Consider the following 18957-nt stretch of genomic DNA (forward strand, 5'->3'; position numbering starts at 1 on the left):
GTTTAACATGAATCAGGAATCTGTCAGGGCTATTTCCCATTCTGCAAATACCTGGGTCAGGAGGACATTCAGAGCTATTCAACATGTTAGAAATCCTCGATTCATTGAATCATCGGAATTGGAAATTCGGGGATTTTTCACATGTAGGATTTTGCAGATGATTTTGCAAGTTAGATATATTCTGCATTTATCAATACAATTACCAGACATAAAGACACTTAAAGTCATCATATAATATTTTTAATAATACACTCTTTTTAAAATAACAAGGCACTTTAGGATAATACTGTACAGCCGTGTTTGCTCCTATAAGTAGAAAACACTAAACCTTAATTAAAGCCTTAAATAATAACAGGGGGGGTACTGTGGCAGAAACTGCAGCAACACAAAGCAGCTAATCAGCAAAGTTCATGCAATTATAGTAAAGGGTTATTCCATTTCATCTGGTTTTTTGGCTGGGGCTTCATGCAACTTTTACTAAATACATATTTCTGGCATTACACCTTCAGGCACTGACCAAAGATATGACACAAAGCTGCTCTCTTGTTACAATTACATCCAGGACAAGAGTGCACAGAAGATATGTGTCATATTCAAGGGTGATCCTAATAAATATGGGGGGTAATTCTGAGTTGATCGCAGGAGTAAGTTTGTTAGCAATTGGGCAAAACCATGGCCCTCATTCCGAGTTGTTCGCTCGCAAGCTGCTTTTAGCAGCATTGCACACGCTAAGCCGCCGCCTACTGGGAGTGAATCTTAGCTTAGCAGAATTGCGAACGAAAGATTCGCAATATTGCGAAAAGATTTCTCTGTGCAGTTTCTGAGTAGCTCGAGACTTACTCTTCCAGTGCGATCAGTTCAGTGCTTGTCGTTCCTGGTTTGACGTCACAAACACACCCAGCGTTCGCCCAGGCACTCCCCCGTTTCTTCAGCCACTCCCGCGTTTTTCCCAGAAACGGCAGCGTTTTTTCACAGACACCCATAAAACGGCCAGTTTCCGCCCAGAAACACCCACTTCCTGTCAATCACACTCCGATCACCAGTACGAAGAAAAAACCTCGTAATGCCGTGAGTAAAATACCAAACTTCTTAGCAAATTTACTTGGCGCAGTCGCAGTGCGAACATTGCGCATGCGCAGTTAGCGGAAAATCGCAGCGATGCGAAGAAAATTACCGAGCGAACAACTCGGAATGAGGGCCCATGTGCACTGCAGGTATGGCAGATATAACATTTGCAGAGAGAGTTAGACTTGGGTGGTTTATATTGTTTCTGTGCAGGGTAAATACTGGCTGCTTTATTTTTACACAGCAATTTAGATTGCAGATTGAACACACCACACCCAAATCTAACTCTCTCTGCACATGTTATATCTGCCCCCCCTGCAGTGCACATGGATTTGCCCAACTGCTGACAAATTTGATGCTGCGATCAACTCAGAATTAGGACCATGGCTTTATTACACAAATATGTGCCAGAAAGAAAATGTACATGTGACAGAAGGGCACATATCAGCAAGTAAATTAAAGTAGTAAGGGAAAAACAATTTCATGGTAGATAATGTGCCACTTGTAACATTTTATGAAATATGTCTTTATAGTGATTCTGACCAAAATCACAATATAATATTACATGGTAAAAACAAAATGACTATTATTGTCAGTGCATCATTGGAATGGATTAAATTACTTAGTGTAGCCCTATAGGCAGATGCCTCTCTATCCCCTATTGTCAGCAGCCATTAAGAGTTAAGAGATGATATATAAACTCGCAACAGTTCATACAAAGTCACACAATGTGCATACGTAAGGTACTGTATATGGATTATAGCTTCCATTGCAATTTATGGCTTCACGTACACATCAATGGACCTTTGAGTTTCACAATGGATAAAAACTGTAACAACATGAAGCCAGAGAGTTCATAGTAAAGTGTTAGTATTGGGTGTAAGGTTTAATGAGGACATTTTTATGCTTTTGTAAAAATGAATGTTTCCATTAGCGAGTGCAGTTGTTATAGGTTTGCATCCATTAAAAACAGGTCCTCAGTGGAAAGGCTCCATTACTTCCTTTACTGCTGTGCCTCGAGGATCCGTCATGAACACCTGAGTGTTATATCATACATCAGACACCCAGCCTTCTGGTTGGAAAGTCAGATGTCATGAACAACTTTTCCAGTACTTAATCCAGCATGTTAGTCATGATCCCCTGAGATACTGTATAATATTCCCCCCTGTTAAATAGAGATCTCAGATTTAGTACACTCGTCAAATAGTAGTGTTTCCAAATGTAAACCCTTTGTAGACCATCCAGTTAGAACAGAGAGGAGCTTTACAGCGATTTCCATATAGGGCTTCCACTTAGATAAAATACTCTTTCTTTGATTCATCTACAGCTTCCTGCAGAGATGGGTCATTCTTCAGAGCTGCATCTGCGTTTTCCGAAAATTCTGTGCCTTTGGCCTCATTGGTGTGATATGTCCCCTTGTGTCGGTACAGGTAACGGAGTACTACTATGACAAGAACCACAATAACCACGACCAAGGCGGCTATAACACCTGAGAGGAGGAGATAAGCAATGTTAGAGATCATTACTTAACCCAACATCCAGCTATACAATTCAAGAATTATAATTCTAGAACATTTGAAGCCACAGATATATTTTATTTCTGAGCTAAATAATATGGGATGGCGTCCCCATACCAACACTCAAAATGTCTCTACTCATAATGTCGACACCATATGTGAAATGTTGACATTCTGCAGGGACCAGTGGATTAGGCTGCAGGAGGGGAGAGTCAGGGTTTGGCACTAGAGGGTACCATCGATGGTACCATTGGTGGTTAACCTGGATGGTATAAAACCATCCAGAAGGGAACCATCAATGGTTTGGTATCCGTTTGGATGGTCGACCATGTTATGGTTGACAGTCATTAGATCGACCACTATTGGTCGACAGGGACGCATGGTCGACACATGAAAAGGTCGACGTGAGTTTTTAAAAAAAAAATCTTTTGGGGAACTTTTCCATACTTTATGATCCACGTGGACTATGATTGGGAACAGTAATCTTTGGCGAGTGCAGCGAGGCATCTTGCCCGAAGCAAGGCGAGCAAAGCAAGCCATGCGAGGGGACGCGGTGCACTAATTGGGGTTCCCCGTCACTTTACGCAGAAAACGACACCAAAAAAGTAAAAAACAGCATGTCGACCTTTTCATGTGTCGACCCTTCACGTGTCGCCCATTTATCCACATCAACCATGCCAATGTCGACTAATAATGACTGTCGACCATAACATGGTCGACTATTCATACCGGAACCCAATGGTTTCACCCACCGATGGTCATCCCTGCTCTATTGTCTCGGCACCAAGAAGAAAAGAAAAAAAATACCATCGGAGGGCTCTGTACCATAGATGGTTTAAAGCCACCTACCATTGGTGTTTAACCTTTGAGACAGTGTGTGTAACTGCATATAAGTATGTGTACATGAGTGTGATTGTACCTGTATAGGTGTTGACTGTATTTATGAATGTATGTGTATATGTGTGTGACAGTATACATGCGGATTTTGGTGGGACAGTCCCTGCCCTTCGGGTACTTTCCCACCCATGGACTGCAGTGTCTCGTGGAAGAAAAAGGGAGGGAATCTGCTGTGCGTGTGATGCTGCAGCTGGGGAAACGATGTACCCGACCCACGTGTGACATGAAATCAAGACATGGTGTTTGACCACGCCCTCTTTTTATGTGTGCGCCATTCATTGTGAATGATGACCTGTCAGCTTTTTTTTCTATGTACGTGTGTATTGGCACAATGCACAGATTTTACACTGTACAAACAGAACTCTGAGTTACCTCATCCCACCCGACACCCTCCTCATTCTCTAATGTTAATATATATGAGCTTTCCTGTACATTTAAGATATGTGTATGAAGTAAAGAAATCAGTTAGGCATACTTGCCTACTCTCCTAATATGGCTGGGTGGTTCACGAATCTCGCGTGATGCTCCCGGCCATCTAAGAGGGCATTCAAGTATCCCACAGCTGCCCGCCACCCACCAACTTCCTGTGTAAAGTAGGTGGTCCTGGTGAACGATGAGCTGATTCATGGCAAAATCCCTTGTGCCGCCCACCTATGCCGCTGCTGTGCTGATTGGGCTGAAAGAAAGTCGCCAGCTATGCAATTAGGTGTATGGGCTGTGCAATATGAAAAGTTTATTGGGCAACTGTGAGTAATTCCTCTAGATATACAGTAGATCATGCTTACCTACTTTTCTGGAACCTGTTGGGAGACTCCTAAATTTTCAAGGAGTCCCCCTGGCTCCTGGAATAGTGAGTTTTTCTCCCACATTCTACCCACTTCCTAGTGAAGTGGTCAGAATGGGGAGAATAGATCCGGGAATCGCTATCTATGGGGGAAGGGGTATCATTGTATCATTTGGCCCAGCCCCTGCTTCATAAATGTTTGATTTAGAGCATTGCTGCCGTCATGCAAATCATCAGGCTCTGCCTTTATTAAGGCCACCTAAACAAAGTAGGTAAGTATGACATAGATGTATAGTGCTGCCAGTGACATATTAAAATGGGTACAGGGTGTGCAGTGCACATTGCCCCCCAAGCCAGGGGTGTCCCATGCTGACCCCCAGCAGCAACCATCTGCATGATGGGAAGCTAGCGGGCTTGCACACAGGCCCACTATTTATTTATTAACATTTACTTATATACAATAGTGCAAGTATGTTCCATTGTGCTTTACAATTTATAGGCTCAGATATACAGTTCCTATCTCCGCTTGCACACATATTGGTTACAAAAATAACTTTAAAGAATTATCTCCCAGCATCCATGACACAAAGTTGGGACCTAAAGATGCGTTTTAAGAAGCTAGTGCAAGTATATGATTACCTGACTCACATTTCTGGACAGTCGCATGGGACATGAGAAATACCCTGACTGTCCCCATGCCCTCCTAGCCCCATGCACACTGGGTTTTGACAGAATACGCTCAATGGACCTGATTCTGATTTGCAAACAAAGCAAAAAAGCAAGCAACAGGCAAAACCATGTTGCCCTGCAGGTGGGGCAGATGTAACATGTGCAGAGAGAGTTATATTTGGGAGGGGTGCGTTCAAACTGAAATCTAAATTGCAGTGTAAAAATAAAGCTGTCTAACATTTGTGGGTTACATGCAAAGCAGCTAGTATTTACCCTGCACAGAAATAATATAAATGTATTTGCTCCCCTTGCATGGCAACATGGTTTGTTCCAAACACAAACTTACTTGTTTTTTTGCTTTACTTACAAATCTGAATCAGGCCCAATGTGTGTATGTTATACATTCAGTATATCAAAAGTTATTGCAGTGTATATGGGCTTCCAAGTTTCTGGGCCTTTTGTAAACACATTTTTGAATGGCGCAATTTGCAACCTGGATTATGTGACCGCAAGGCTGGATTAAGGGTGGGGTGGCAACAGGGGCGGCCATCTGGGGGCCCCCACATACTACATTTTCAATAGTAGGAGCTGTCCCTGATATGTGACGTCCAAGGTGTGTGTGTGTCTGTGCATGTCTGTTTTGCGCATGGAGGGTAGGCTTTGCCAGCAATATTAATACAACCTCTGCTGCCCTTGGCCCCCACCAGCCGTAATCTGACACTGTGTGACCCGTTCACAAAACTGATGGAAGAAGTCTGTAATCTCAGTTCTTGAGAGATATAAATATTGTACGTATGAACTGAGAAATTCCTGCTGCCCTTCTACACTTGCACTGACATGTTCCCACAGCAAGCGAAGCTGGGATCTAATATTAGATGTGGGGGAAAGAAGCATCCAGTTTTCATTGCATCTGATTATATAGTACTTTACGTATTACATTTGCCTATACTTTAGGTTTTTCATTATAACTGGGTGTCTTACCCCCAATCATAGCGGCATCTGTCCCATTGCTGGAGTCTTCTGGAGCTGTGGACACCAAGAACAGAACATTATTATAAGATCCTATCTACCATATGCTCTGAAATCATCTCTGCACTGCAAAAAAAACAGTGCTGCTAAGCAAGGGAAAAATGACCAAATATATATATATATATATATATATATATAGATACTGCTGTGTTGCCCGGCACTCCTGGTCCTTCCTGTGTTAATAGCCTGGGTGCCCTCCGCATCGAATTAAACATACGTGCAAAAAATGGCATCACTCCAGGTCTTGTATGCAAAGTCACAGTGTATTGAGAAATAAACACATCACATGTGCAGTCCAACGTTTCGGGGCCCGTAGCCCCTTTGTCAAGGCGTGATATATATCACGCCTTGACAAAGGGGCTACAGGCCCCGAAACGTTGGACTGCACATGTGATGTGTTTATTTCTCAATACACTTTGACTTTGCATACAAGACCTGGAGTGACGCCGTTTTTTGCACGTATATATATATATATATATATTATACATAAATGGACATGTCATTATAAAATTGCTTCTTCTAAAATGCAACACTGGCACAAAAATATTTTTAAATAAACGACTAATTAGAACAAAATATTGGTATACACATATTGCCAGTAAATAGCTACCCGGATATCATTAAACGTAGGTCGCATAAAATAGCTGATAACAGAGAACAATAGCTCTCACTCAGCTACACAGCACATGGCAATGCAAACACTTAAGTCCTGTCCAAGAACCTTTACACAAATATATATACTGCTGCACGTCGGGACACTGTCACTCGCCGATACCAGGGAAGGCAGGAGGGAGCTCGATCACACACGTCAGCAGGCCACGCCCCGGGCCTGCTGACGTGTGTGATCGAGCCCCCTCCTGCCTTCCCTGGTATCGGCGAGTGACGGTGTCCCGACGCGTGGCGGCTGTGAGTAGCGGTCTAGCGGCACGTGTTTGAGGTCCTGTCCTGGATGATTACCGGAGGTTTGCAGTATTGCCGGGGATGTGTATGTTTTAAACCATGTGGTACTAAGCCCACAGCGGAGTGTGTTCTGGTACGAGCAACAGCATTGTGAATTTTAACAAGAGTGTTGTGCTTTTATGAATTAAATTGTTACTGCACTATGAAGCGCCCCCCTTGTCTTTTTCTCTAGATGTCTTTCTTCCGTGGAATTCCGGGCTACATATGACGGTGGGGAGCAGCGGTCCTATAAAGAGAGGAACACTAGTGCATCCACTCCCTATTTTACACAGGAGTAGTGGCTGTAAAGTCTTAAAGTGTAAAGACTGTTGTTTGCACTTTTTTAAGTGTGTTACACTGAGCGCACCTGATTATTCTTTATATGTATATATATATATATATATATATATATATATAAAACACAAATCCTGAGCGCGCTCTGTTTGATGTATAGATATAGTGGAAGTCCTTCCAAGTAGGTATATCTTATACTATGGATAATTGGACTTCTTGGGTTCCTGCAGTGGATAACCCCTCACCAGAAAGTCACCCAAACAAATGGCCCAAGGCCAATTAGAATAAAATATTTAATACAAAAAGAATTCATAAAAGTCTTTGACATGAGAATTTTTATTTTTTTACAACAGGTTATTCATGGATTTTGATAACTCTGACAGCAGAATCCAGTAGGTAGATGTAAACACTCCCTCACCTTAGCAAGGTGTGCGCTTGGCGAAGGGAGTAATTTTCCTAACTGGAATACTGACTAATGACTGATATACATATTATCTGTAAATCGTTTTAAGTAAGGTAAGTTTTTTTTTTTTTTTAAATGAGTAATCCTATAGTCACCGATTATACAATTAGAGAGGCAGAGCTACATTGAAAGAGTCTGTATAGTGCTGGCCCTTTAACCGAAGGGAAATTGAACAGCAGTGGGCACAGGGCCTAATTCAGACCTGATCGCTCCTTTGCAGAGATCTGCAATCAGATAGCCGCCGCTCATAGAGAGTGAAAACCCGCCCCGTGGAAGTGTGCGAATGCATGCGTATGCCGTGCAAAAACTTCACCAGACAGCTGACATCTGCAAATCTGTTTGCATTTATTAATTGTATGCCCCACAGTTGTGCCCTAGTTAATGTTAGGCCCCATATTAGGACCCTAGTTCATTTTATGCCCTATGGTAGTGCCCTAGTTCAATTATACCACACATTGTGCCCGTTATTAAACCACCCCAGTTAGCAATACGCCATATTGTAGTGCCACTAGTGCACATTATGTCAGATAGTGCCCCCAGGTCACATTATACCACACAGTGCTTAGCAGGCAAAGCCAGGTACTTGAATCAGGCCATTAAGCCTCTGGGCCCCATAGTACCCACTATAGTTACGGCCATGGGCATGAGAATCTATGAGGAGCCATTCTTGTTGACATGTAGTTAAATGGTTAAACAGTCTAGAGATGTGCGGCTGGCACTTTTCGTGTTTTGTGTTTTGGTTTTGGTTCTAATACCACTTTCGTGTTTTGGTTTGGGATTGGTTTTTGGTTTTGCCAAAACCACCCTTTCGTGTTTTGGTTTTGGATCTGGATGATTTAAAAAAAAAAAAACGACTAAAATCACAGAATTTGGGGGTAATTTTGATCCTACGGTATTATTAACCTCAATAACATTCATTTCCACTCATTTCCAGTCTATTCTGAACACCTCACAATATTGTTTTTAGGCCACAGGGTTGCACCGAGGTGGCTGTATGACTAAGCTAAACGACACAAGTGTGCGGCACAAACACCTGGCCCATCTAGGAGAGCAACTGCAGTGTCAGACAGGAGGGCAGATATAAAAAAAGGGCTCCAAACAGCACGATGCAAAGAAGAAAAAAAGGAGCACCGAGGCTGAGGTATGACTAAGCTAAGCGACACAAGTGTGCGGCACAAACACCTGGCCCATCTAGGAGTGGCACTGCAGTGTCAGACAGGATGGCACTTTTCAAAAACTATGCCCCAAACAGCACCTCATGCAAAGATGTAGAAGAGGTGCAAAGAGGTAGCTGTATGACTCATACCCCTTTTCCATCTGTAGCACGGGTCGCAGCCGGGAGCCTGACACGGCTGCGACCCGTGCTACAGCCCCTTTCCCAACAGCGCTCACCAACCCGGCATATTGCTGGGTTGGTGACGCTGCTGCTGACGCGGGAGGGGCAGCACAGGGAGATCACATGATCTCCCAGCGCCGCCCTTCCATTCACTGTGAAGGGGAGCCGTGTCGCATTGACACGGCTCCCATTCACACTACACAGCTTACCGGGTTGAACCCTCCCCAATCAGCACATGATGCAAAGAAAAAGAAAAGAAAAAAGAGGTGCAAGATGGAATTGTCCTTGGGCCCTCCCACCCACCCTTATGTTGTATAAACAAAACAGGACATGCACACTTTAACCAACCCATCATTTCAGTGACAGGGTCTGCCACACGACTGTGACTGATATGACGGGTTGGTTTGGACCCCCCCCAAAAAAGAAGCAATTAATCTCTCCTTGCACAAACTGGCTCTACAGAGGCAAGATGTCCACCTCATCTTCACCCTCCGATATATCACCGTGTACATCCCCCTCCTCACAGATTATCAATTCGTCCCCACTGGAATCCACCATCTCAGCTCCCTGTGTACTTTGTGGAGGCAATTGCTGCTGGTCAATGTCTCCGCGGAGGAATTGATTATAATTCATTTTAATGAACATCATCTTCTCCACATTTTCTGGATGTAACCTCGTACGCCGATTGCTGACAAGGTGAGCGGCGGCACTAAACACTCTTTCGGAGTACACACTTGTGGGAGGGCAACTTAGGTAGAATAAAGCCAGTTTGTGCAAGGGCCTCCAAATTGCCTCTTTTTCCTGCCAGTATAAGTACGGACTGTGTGACGTGCCTACTTGGATGCGGTCACTCATATAATCCTCCACCATTCTATCAATGTTGAGAGAATCATATGCAGTGACAGTAGACGACATGTCCGTAATCGTTGTCAGGTCCTTCAGTCCGGACCAGATGTCAGCATCAGCAGTCGCTCCAGACTGCCCTGCATCACCGCCAGCGGGTGGGCTCGGAATTCTGAGCCTTTTCCTCGCACCCCCAGTTGCGGGAGAATGTGAAGGAGGAGATGTTGACAGGTCGCGTTCCGCTTGACTTGACAATTTTGTCACCAGCAGGTCTTTGCACCCCAGCAGACTTGTGTCTGCCGGAAAGAGAGATCCAAGGTAGGCTTTAAATCTAGGATCGAGCACGGTGGCCAAAATGTAGTGCTCTGATTTCAACAGATTGACCACCCGTGAATCCTTGTTAAGCGAATTAAGGGCTGCATCCACAAGTCCCACATGCCTAGCGGAATCGCTCCCTTTTAGCTCCTTCTTCAATGCCTCCAGCTTCTTCTGCAAAAGCCTGATGAGGGGAATGACCTGACTCAGGCTGGCAGTGTCTGAACTGACTTCACGTGTGGCAAGTTCAAAGGGCATCAGAACCTTGCACAACGTTGAAATCATTCTCCACTGCACTTGAGACAGGTGCATTCCACCTCCTATATCGTGCTCAATTGTATAGGCTTGAATGGCCTTTTGCTGCTCCTCCAACCTCTGAAGCATATAGAGGGTTGAATTCCACCTCGTTACCACTTCTTGCTTCAGATGATGGCAGGGCAGGTTCAGTAGTTTTTGGTGGTGCTCCAGTCTTCTGTACGTGGTGCCTGTACGCCGAAAGTGTCCCGCAATTTTTCTGGCCACCGACAGCATCTCTTGCACGCCCCTGTCGTTTTTAAAAAAATTCTGCACCACCAAATTCAAGGTATGTGCAAAACATGGGACGTGCTGGAATTTGCCCATATTTAATGCACACACAATATTGCTGGCGTTGTCCGATGCCACAAATCCACAGGAGAGTCCAATTGGGGTAAGCCATTCCGCGATGATCTTCCTCAGTTGCCGTAAGAGGTTTTCAGCTGTGTGCGTATTCTGGAAACCGGTGATACAAAGCGTAGCCTGCCTAGGAAAGAGTTGGCGTTTGCGAGATGCTGCTACTGGTGCCGCCGCTGCTGTTCTTGCGGCGGGAGTCCATACATCTACCCAGTGGGCTGTCACAGTCATATAGTCCTGACCCTGCCCTGCTCCACTTGTCCACATGTCCGTGGTTAAGTGGACATTGGGTACAGCTGCATTTTTTAGGACACTGGTGACTCTTTTTCTGAGGTCTGTGTACATTTTCGGTATCGCCTGCCTAGAGAAATGGAACCTAGATGGTATTTGGTACCGGGGACACAGTACCTCCAACAAGTCTCTAGTTGGCTCTGCAGTAATGATGGATACCGGAACCACGTTTCTCACCACCCAGGATGCCAAGGCCTCAGTTATCCGCTTTACAGTAGGATGACTGCTGTGATATTTCATCTTCCTCGCAAAGGACTGTTGAACAGTCAATTGCTTACTGGAAGTAGTACAAGTGGGCTTACGACTTCCCCTCTGGGATGACCATCGACTCCCAGCGGCAACAACAGCAGCGCCAGCAGCAGTAGGCGTTACACGCAAGGATGCATCGGAGGAATCCCAGGCAGGGGAGGACTCGTCAGAATTGCCAGTGACATGGCCTGCAGGACTATTGGCATTCCTGGGGAAGGAGGAAATTGACACTGAGGGAGTTGGTGGGGTGGTTTGCGTGAGCTTGGTTACAAGAGGAAGGGATTTACTGGTCAGTGGACTGCTTCCGCTGTCACCCAAAGTTTTTGAACTTGTCACTGACTTATTATGAATGCGCTGCAGGTGACGTATAAGGGAGGATGTTCCGAGGTGGTTAACGTCCTTACCCCTACTTATTACAGCTTGACAAAGGGAACACACGGCTTGACACCTGTTGTCCGCATTTCTGGTGAAATACCTCCACACCGAAGAGCTGATTTTTTTGGTATTTTCACCTGGCATGTCAACGGCCATATTCCTCCCACGGACAACAGGTGTCTCCCCGGGTGCCTGACTTAAACAAACCACCTCACCATCAGAATCCTCCTGGTCAATTTCCTCCCCAGCGCCAGCAACACCCATATCCTCCTCATCCTGGTGTACTTCAACACTGACATCTTCAATCTGACTATCAGGAACTGGACTGCGGGTGCTCCTTCCAGCACTTGCAGGGGGCGTGCAAATGGTGGAAGGCGCATGCTCTTCACGTCCAGTGTTGGGAAGGTCAGGCATCGCAACCGACACAATTGGACTCTCCTTGTGGATTTGGGATTTCGAAGAATGCACAGTTCTTTGCTGTGCTGCTTTTGCCAGCTTGAGTCTTTTCATTTTTCTAGCGAGAGGCTGAGTGCTTCCATCCTCATGTGAAGCTGAACCACTAGCCATGAACATAGGCCAGGGCCTCAGCCGTTCCTTGCCACTCCGTGTGGTAAATGGCATATTGGCAAGTTTACGCTTCTCCTCCGACAATTTTATTTTAGGTTTTGGAGTCCTTTTTTTTCTGATATTTGGTGTTTTGGATTTGACATGCTCTGTACTATGACATTGGGCATCGGCCTTGGCAGACGACGTTGCTGGCATTTCATCGTCTCGGCCATGACTAGTGGCAGCAGCTTCAGCACGAGGTGGAAGTGGATCTTGATCTTTCCCTAATTTTGGAACCTCAACATTTTTGTTCTCCATATTTTAATAGGCACAACTAAAAGGCACCTCAGGTAAACAATGGAGATGGATACTAGTATACAATTATGGACTGCCTGCCGACTGCAGACACAGAGGTAGCCACAGCCGTGAACTACCGTACTGTACTGTGTCTGCAGCTAATATAGACTGGTTGATAAAGAGAAGATGTCTATGTAACTATGTATGTATAAAGAAGACTGAAAAAAATCCACGGTTAGGTGGTATACAATTATGGACGGACTGCCTGCCGAGTGCAGACACAGAGGTAGCCACAGCCGTGAACTACCGTACTGTACTGTGTCTGCAGCTAATATAGACTGGTTGATAAAGAGAAGATGTCTATGTAACTATGTATGTATAAAGAAGAATGAAAAAAAACCACGGTTAGGTGGTATACAATTATGGACGGACTGCCTGCCGAGTGCAGACACAGAGGTAGCCACAGCCGTGAACTACCGTACTGTACTGTGTCTGCAGCTAATATAGACTGGTTGATAAAGAGAAGATGTCTATGTAACTATGTATGTATAAAGAAGAATGAAAAAAATCCACGGTTAGGTGGTATTACAATTATGGACGGACTGCCTGCCGAGTGCAGAGACACAGAGGTAGCCACAGCCGTGAACTACCGTACTGTGTCTGCTGCGACTGGATGATAAATGATATAAAAAATATATATATATCACTACTGCAGCCGGACAGGTATATATTATATATTATATAATGACGGACCTGCTGGACACTGTCTGTCAGCAGAATGAGTTTTATTTTTATAGAATTAAAAAAAACAAAAACACACAAGTGAAGTCACACGACGAGTGTTTAACTTTTTCAGGCAATCACAATATAAGTATACTACTAACTATACTGGTGGTCAGTGTGGTCAGGTCACTGGTCAGTCACACTGGCAGTGGCACTCCTGCAGCAAAAGTGTGCACTGTTTAATTTTAATATAATATGTACTCCTGGCTCCTGCTATAACCTATAACTGGCACTGCAGTAGTGCTCCCCAGTCTCCCCCACAATTATAAGCTGTGTGAGCTGAGCAGTCAGACAGATATATATATAATATTATATATAGATAATAGATGATGCAGCACACTGGCCAGAGCCTGAGCAGTGCACACAGATATGGTATGTGACTGACTGAGTCACTGTGTGTATCGCTTTTTTCAGGCAGAGAACGGATATATTAAATAAACTGCACTGTGTGTCTGGTGGTCACTCACTATATAATATATTATGTACTCCTGGCTCCTGCTATAACCTATAACTGGCACTGCAGTAGTGCTCCCCAGTCTCCCCCACAATTATAAGCTGTGTGAGCTGAGCAGTCAGACAGATATATATAATATTATATTTAGATAATAGATGATGCAGCACACTGGCCTGAGCCTGAGCAGTGCACACAGATATGGTATGTGACTGACTGAGTCACTGTGTGTATCGCTTTTTTCAGGCAGAGAACGGATATATTAAATAAACTGCACTGTGTGTCTGGTGGTCACTCACTATATAATATATTATGTACTCCTGGCTCCTGCTATAACCTATAACTGGCACTGCAGTAGTGCTCCCCAGTCTCCCCCACAATTATAAGCTGTGTGAGCTGAGCAGTCAGACAGATATATATAATATTATATATAGATAATAGATGATGCAGCACACTGGCCTGAGCCTGAGCAGTGCACACAGATATGGTATGTGACTGACTGAGTCACTGTGTGTATCGCTTTTTTCAGGCAGAGAACGGATATATTAAATAAACTGCACTGTGTGTCTGGTGGTCACTCACTATATAATATATTATGTACTCCTGGCTCCTGCTATAACCTATAACTGGCACTGCAGTAGTGCTCCCCAGTCTCCCCCACAATTATAAGCTGTGTGAGCTGAGCAGTCAGACAGATATATATAATATTATATATAGATAATAGATGATGCAGCACACTGGCCTGAGCCTGAGCAGTGCACACAGATATGGTATGTGACTGACTGAGTCACTGTGTGTATCGCTTTTTTCAGGCAGAGAACGGATATATTAAATAAACTGCACTGTGTGTCTGGTGGTCACTCACTATATAATATATTATGTACTCCTGGCTCCTGCTATAACCTATAACTGGCACTGCAGTAGTGCTCCCCAGTCTCCCCCACAATTATAAGCTGTGTGAGCTGAGCAGTCAGACAGATATATATAATATTATATATAGATAATAGATGATGCAGCACACTGGCCTGAGCCTGAGCAGTGCACACAGATATGGTATGTGACTGACTGAGTCACTGTGTGTATCGCTTTTTTCAGGCAGAGAACGGATATATTAAATAAACTGCACTGTGTGTCTGGTGGTCACTCACTATATAATATATTATGTACTCCTGGCTCCTGCTATAACCTATAACTGGCACTGCAGTAGTGCTCCCCAGTCTCCCCCACAATTATAAGCTGTGTGAGCTGAGCAGTCAGACAGATATATATATAATATTATATATAGATAATAGATGATGCAGCACACTGGCCTGAGCCTGAGCAGTGCACACAGATATGGTATGTGACTGAGTCACTGTGTGCTGTGTATCGCTTTTTTCAGGCAGAGAACGGATTATAAAGTAAACTGCACTGTCCTCACTAGTAAACTCTCTCCACTCAGTCTCTACACTTCTACAGTAACAGTACTCCTCCTAGTCAGCTCCAGTAAATCTCTCTCAGTCTCTTATAATCTAAATGGAGAGGACGCCAGCCACGTCCTCTCCCTATCAATCTCAATGCACGTGTGAAAATGGCGGCGACGCGCGGCTCCTTATATAGAATCCGAGTCTCGCGATAGAATCCGAGCCTCGCGAGAATCCGACAGCGTCATGATGACGTTCGGGCGCGCTCGGGTTAACCGAGCAAGGCGGGAAGATCCGAGTCGCTCGGACCCGTGAAAAAAAACATGAAGTTCTGGCGGGTTCGGATTCAGAGAAACCGAACCCGCTCATCTCTAGCATTTACCCGTGTTTTTAAAGCTAGTGGAAAAGGGGTATCAGCCAAGCGACACAAACAATTACCACTGGAATTATACGTCCAAATCACTGGACTTAAATGGCAAAATCACTGGAATTATATGTCCAAATCACTGGAATTAAATGGCAAAATCACTGGAATTATACGTCCAAATCACTGGAATTATACGTCAGAATCACTGGAATTAAATGGTAAAATGGAGGTTGAGGGCTTCCATCGTCATGTGAAGCTGAACAACTAGTCATGAACATAGGCCAGGGCCTTAGCCGTTCCTTGCCACTCTGTGTCGTAAATGGCATTTTGGCAAGTTTATGTTTCTCCTCAGACCATTTCAATTTCTTTTTTTGGGTCTTTTTACTGAACTTTGGCTTTTTGGATTTTACATGCCTTCTACTATCACATTGGGCATCAGCCTTGGCAGTCGATGTTGATGGCATTTCATTGTCTATGTCATGACTAGTGGCAGCAGCTTCAGCACTAGGAGGAAGTAGTTCTTGATGTTTCCCTATTTAATCCTCCAAATTTTTGTTCTCCATTATTTTTCTGGAGTTATATAACACAATATGCGTAACAGGAGAGTGTACCCCTACACCTCACAGGGCAAACCCTGTAAAAAATATTTGGATTAAATATTAATAACCCCTTTATTTGGAGTAAATAATATATAGCACAGGACAGCACCACTGAACTTATATGGCAGCACCACTGGACTGATGCAGGGCAACACAGTACCACTGCAATGGACCAGATTTATACAGCAGCACTGGACATATGGCAGCAGAGGACACCACCAATGTGAATGGTCATTGGACTGACTGATGCACAGGACACTACCACTGGCCTGATGCAGGACAACACAGCTAATTATACAGCAGCACTGGACATATGGCAGCAGAGGACACCACCACTGTGAAAGGTCACTGGGCTGACTGATGCACAGGACACTACCACTGGTCTGATGCAGGACAACACAGCAACACTGTAAGGGACTTGTTGTTATTATTATTATTATTATTATACGTCAGCAGTGGACATATGGCTGCAGAGTATACCACTGTGACTGCTTGGTCACTGGAATGACTGATGGATGATGCACAGGACACTACCACTGGTATGATGCAGCACAATACACCACAACTGAACTGATTAAGCACAACACAACAGCAATGGACATATGGCAGCAAGAGGACACAACCACTGTGACTGCCTGGTCAGTGGAATGACTGATGGCTGATGCACAGAACACTACCCCTGGACTGATGCAGCACAATACATCACCACTGAACTGATGCAGCACAACACAGCAGCAATGGACATATGGCAGCAAGAGGACACAACCACTGTGACTGCCTGGTCAGTGGAATGACTGATGGCTGATGCACAGGACACTACCACTGGACTGATGCAGCACAATACACCACCACTGAACTGATGCAGCACAACACAGCAATGGACATATGGCAGCAAGAGGACACAACCACTGTGACTGGACAAATACAACACAAGACACGGACACTAAGAGAACGGAGACACGTTCTCTCTGTACACTCTCCAGTACTGGAGTGAATATGGCGGCTACGCGCGGCTCCTTATATGGAATCCAAACCCCGCAAGAATCCGAGAGCGGGATGATGACGTTTTGCCTCGTTCTGGTTTCCGAGTCAGGCGGGAAAACCCAAGCCTGACTCGGATCCGGGCTCGAATGGTGAAGTCCGGTACGGTTCGGTTTTCTGAGATCCGAACCTGCTTATCTCTATTAAACACTACAAATTGTTTCTTAACTGGGTGTTATTGTGCGTGACTCATCAGCCACAATAATATCACGTTTGTTTCACGGATGTGCGGTGATGCAAATGGCTGAGGAGGCACTGGTTAGTGCCAGAGCCAGATTTACACACAATATATGAGCCCAAGGGTACATGTTGGCATTATACAAATGTGCAGCATTTTATACTGCTGGAAATTTGATGAGTTTTGATCAGAGTTGTGCGGGAAAGATACAGAGGTGACTCACTGCCTCACCTGTCATAGACTTTTTACTTCAGAGTTTTGACTGTAAAAATGATTAGAGTAATGCAAATAAGATATTTATAATATATTATTTGTATTGTATTTTTTATATAATTTATATAGTCAAAACTTATCACACATCACTGATCTGTGTTATTTTGCTTGACTCATCAGCCACAACATCACGTTTGACTAAACAGACTTAAAGGTCATGATGATTAGACTGTCGGTGCATGTTGTTTACTTGTTTCTATAAAAGGGTCCGCATATGCTCAAGCCTGTCACTGTTATTGGAGTGTCACAGTGCTGTACGGATGTGAAGTACTTAGCCCAGGAGTGGCTAATACAGGGGCAAACGCAGGATTCGCTGAGGGGGGTTTCCGTATCATATATATATATATATATATATATATATATATATTTATATGCACTACATATATATGGACCTAATAAAGAATGGAACTTTAAACTACGTTAATAGCCTGTCTGAGTGCCGCCGAATACCTCTATCTGTATGTGTATATATATATATATATATATATATACTGTATATATTTATATACACATTCAATTCTATACTATATACTGTATGATGTCAATTAAAATACATATTTACATATGACACATACAGACAAACATACACACACACACAAACACACATACCAGGGGCCGTGTCACAGCAGCATATGAGGAGCAGGAGAAGAAGCAGCAATTTCCAGCGCTTCTGTGAAGAGACTGAGCTCTGCCAAAGAGAGCTGCATGCAGAAGCAGCAGCTTTTGTGATCGCAATCGCGGTATCGGTCGCGATTTGTATTGAGACGGAGACACAGCTATCTCCGTCTCAGACAAAAAAGAATTTGGCTGGTCAGGGGGGGTTTCTGGGTACTCAGAAACCCCCCCTGCGTGCGCCACAGTAATACGTTATCATATTCACTTTAGGTTATCTTCCAACATTATTATCTTGTTGTTTGCAATAAAACCTAATGTATGCTGCTTTGGAATCAACATATGGCCTAACCTCCTTGCTCATATCTGTTATGTATCTACCAAGCTGATGGCATCTAACAATAACTCTTACAGAGTAGAGGCGAAAAACTCTAGCTGTATTGAGGCATTGTTAAGTCACTTCTGTTACACCGCAGAGATTGTCGGAACCAAGCATTTGAAGGAGGCGTTATTATCATCTTTGTAACTCAATGTGTTCTGCTGCCGGGATCCCGACTTCGGTCTCCTGACTGCCGGTCACACATACCCAACCCATATCCATAACTGTAAAAACAGTGTACATGTGCAAAACCCCTTTGGCCACTTACAAAGGGGCACTGGAAAGTGTCAGAGAGAAAGTGCACTGCCTAC

At 44.2% G+C, this 18957-nt stretch overlaps 1 protein-coding gene across 1 annotated transcript in view; it reads right to left on the reverse strand.

The window, feature by feature from the left end:
• Positions 1–224: 224 nt before the first annotated feature.
• Positions 225–18957, reverse strand: part of GYPC (glycophorin C (Gerbich blood group)) — a 144444-nt gene continuing 125711 nt past the window's right edge. Inside the window, exons 3-4 of the mRNA XM_063933979.1 lie at positions 5914–5958; positions 225–2554 (exon numbers count right to left, since the gene is read on the reverse strand). Of these exons, the coding sequence (XP_063790049.1) occupies positions 2358–2554; positions 5914–5958 (242 nt within the window). The 3' untranslated portion in view covers positions 225–2357. The remainder of the gene's footprint in view (positions 2555–5913; positions 5959–18957) is intronic.

Source organism: Pseudophryne corroboree, chromosome 7, assembly GCF_028390025.1.
Source record: "Pseudophryne corroboree isolate aPseCor3 chromosome 7, aPseCor3.hap2, whole genome shotgun sequence".
In the NCBI taxonomy this organism is placed as follows: Eukaryota; Metazoa; Chordata; class Amphibia; order Anura; family Myobatrachidae; genus Pseudophryne; species Pseudophryne corroboree.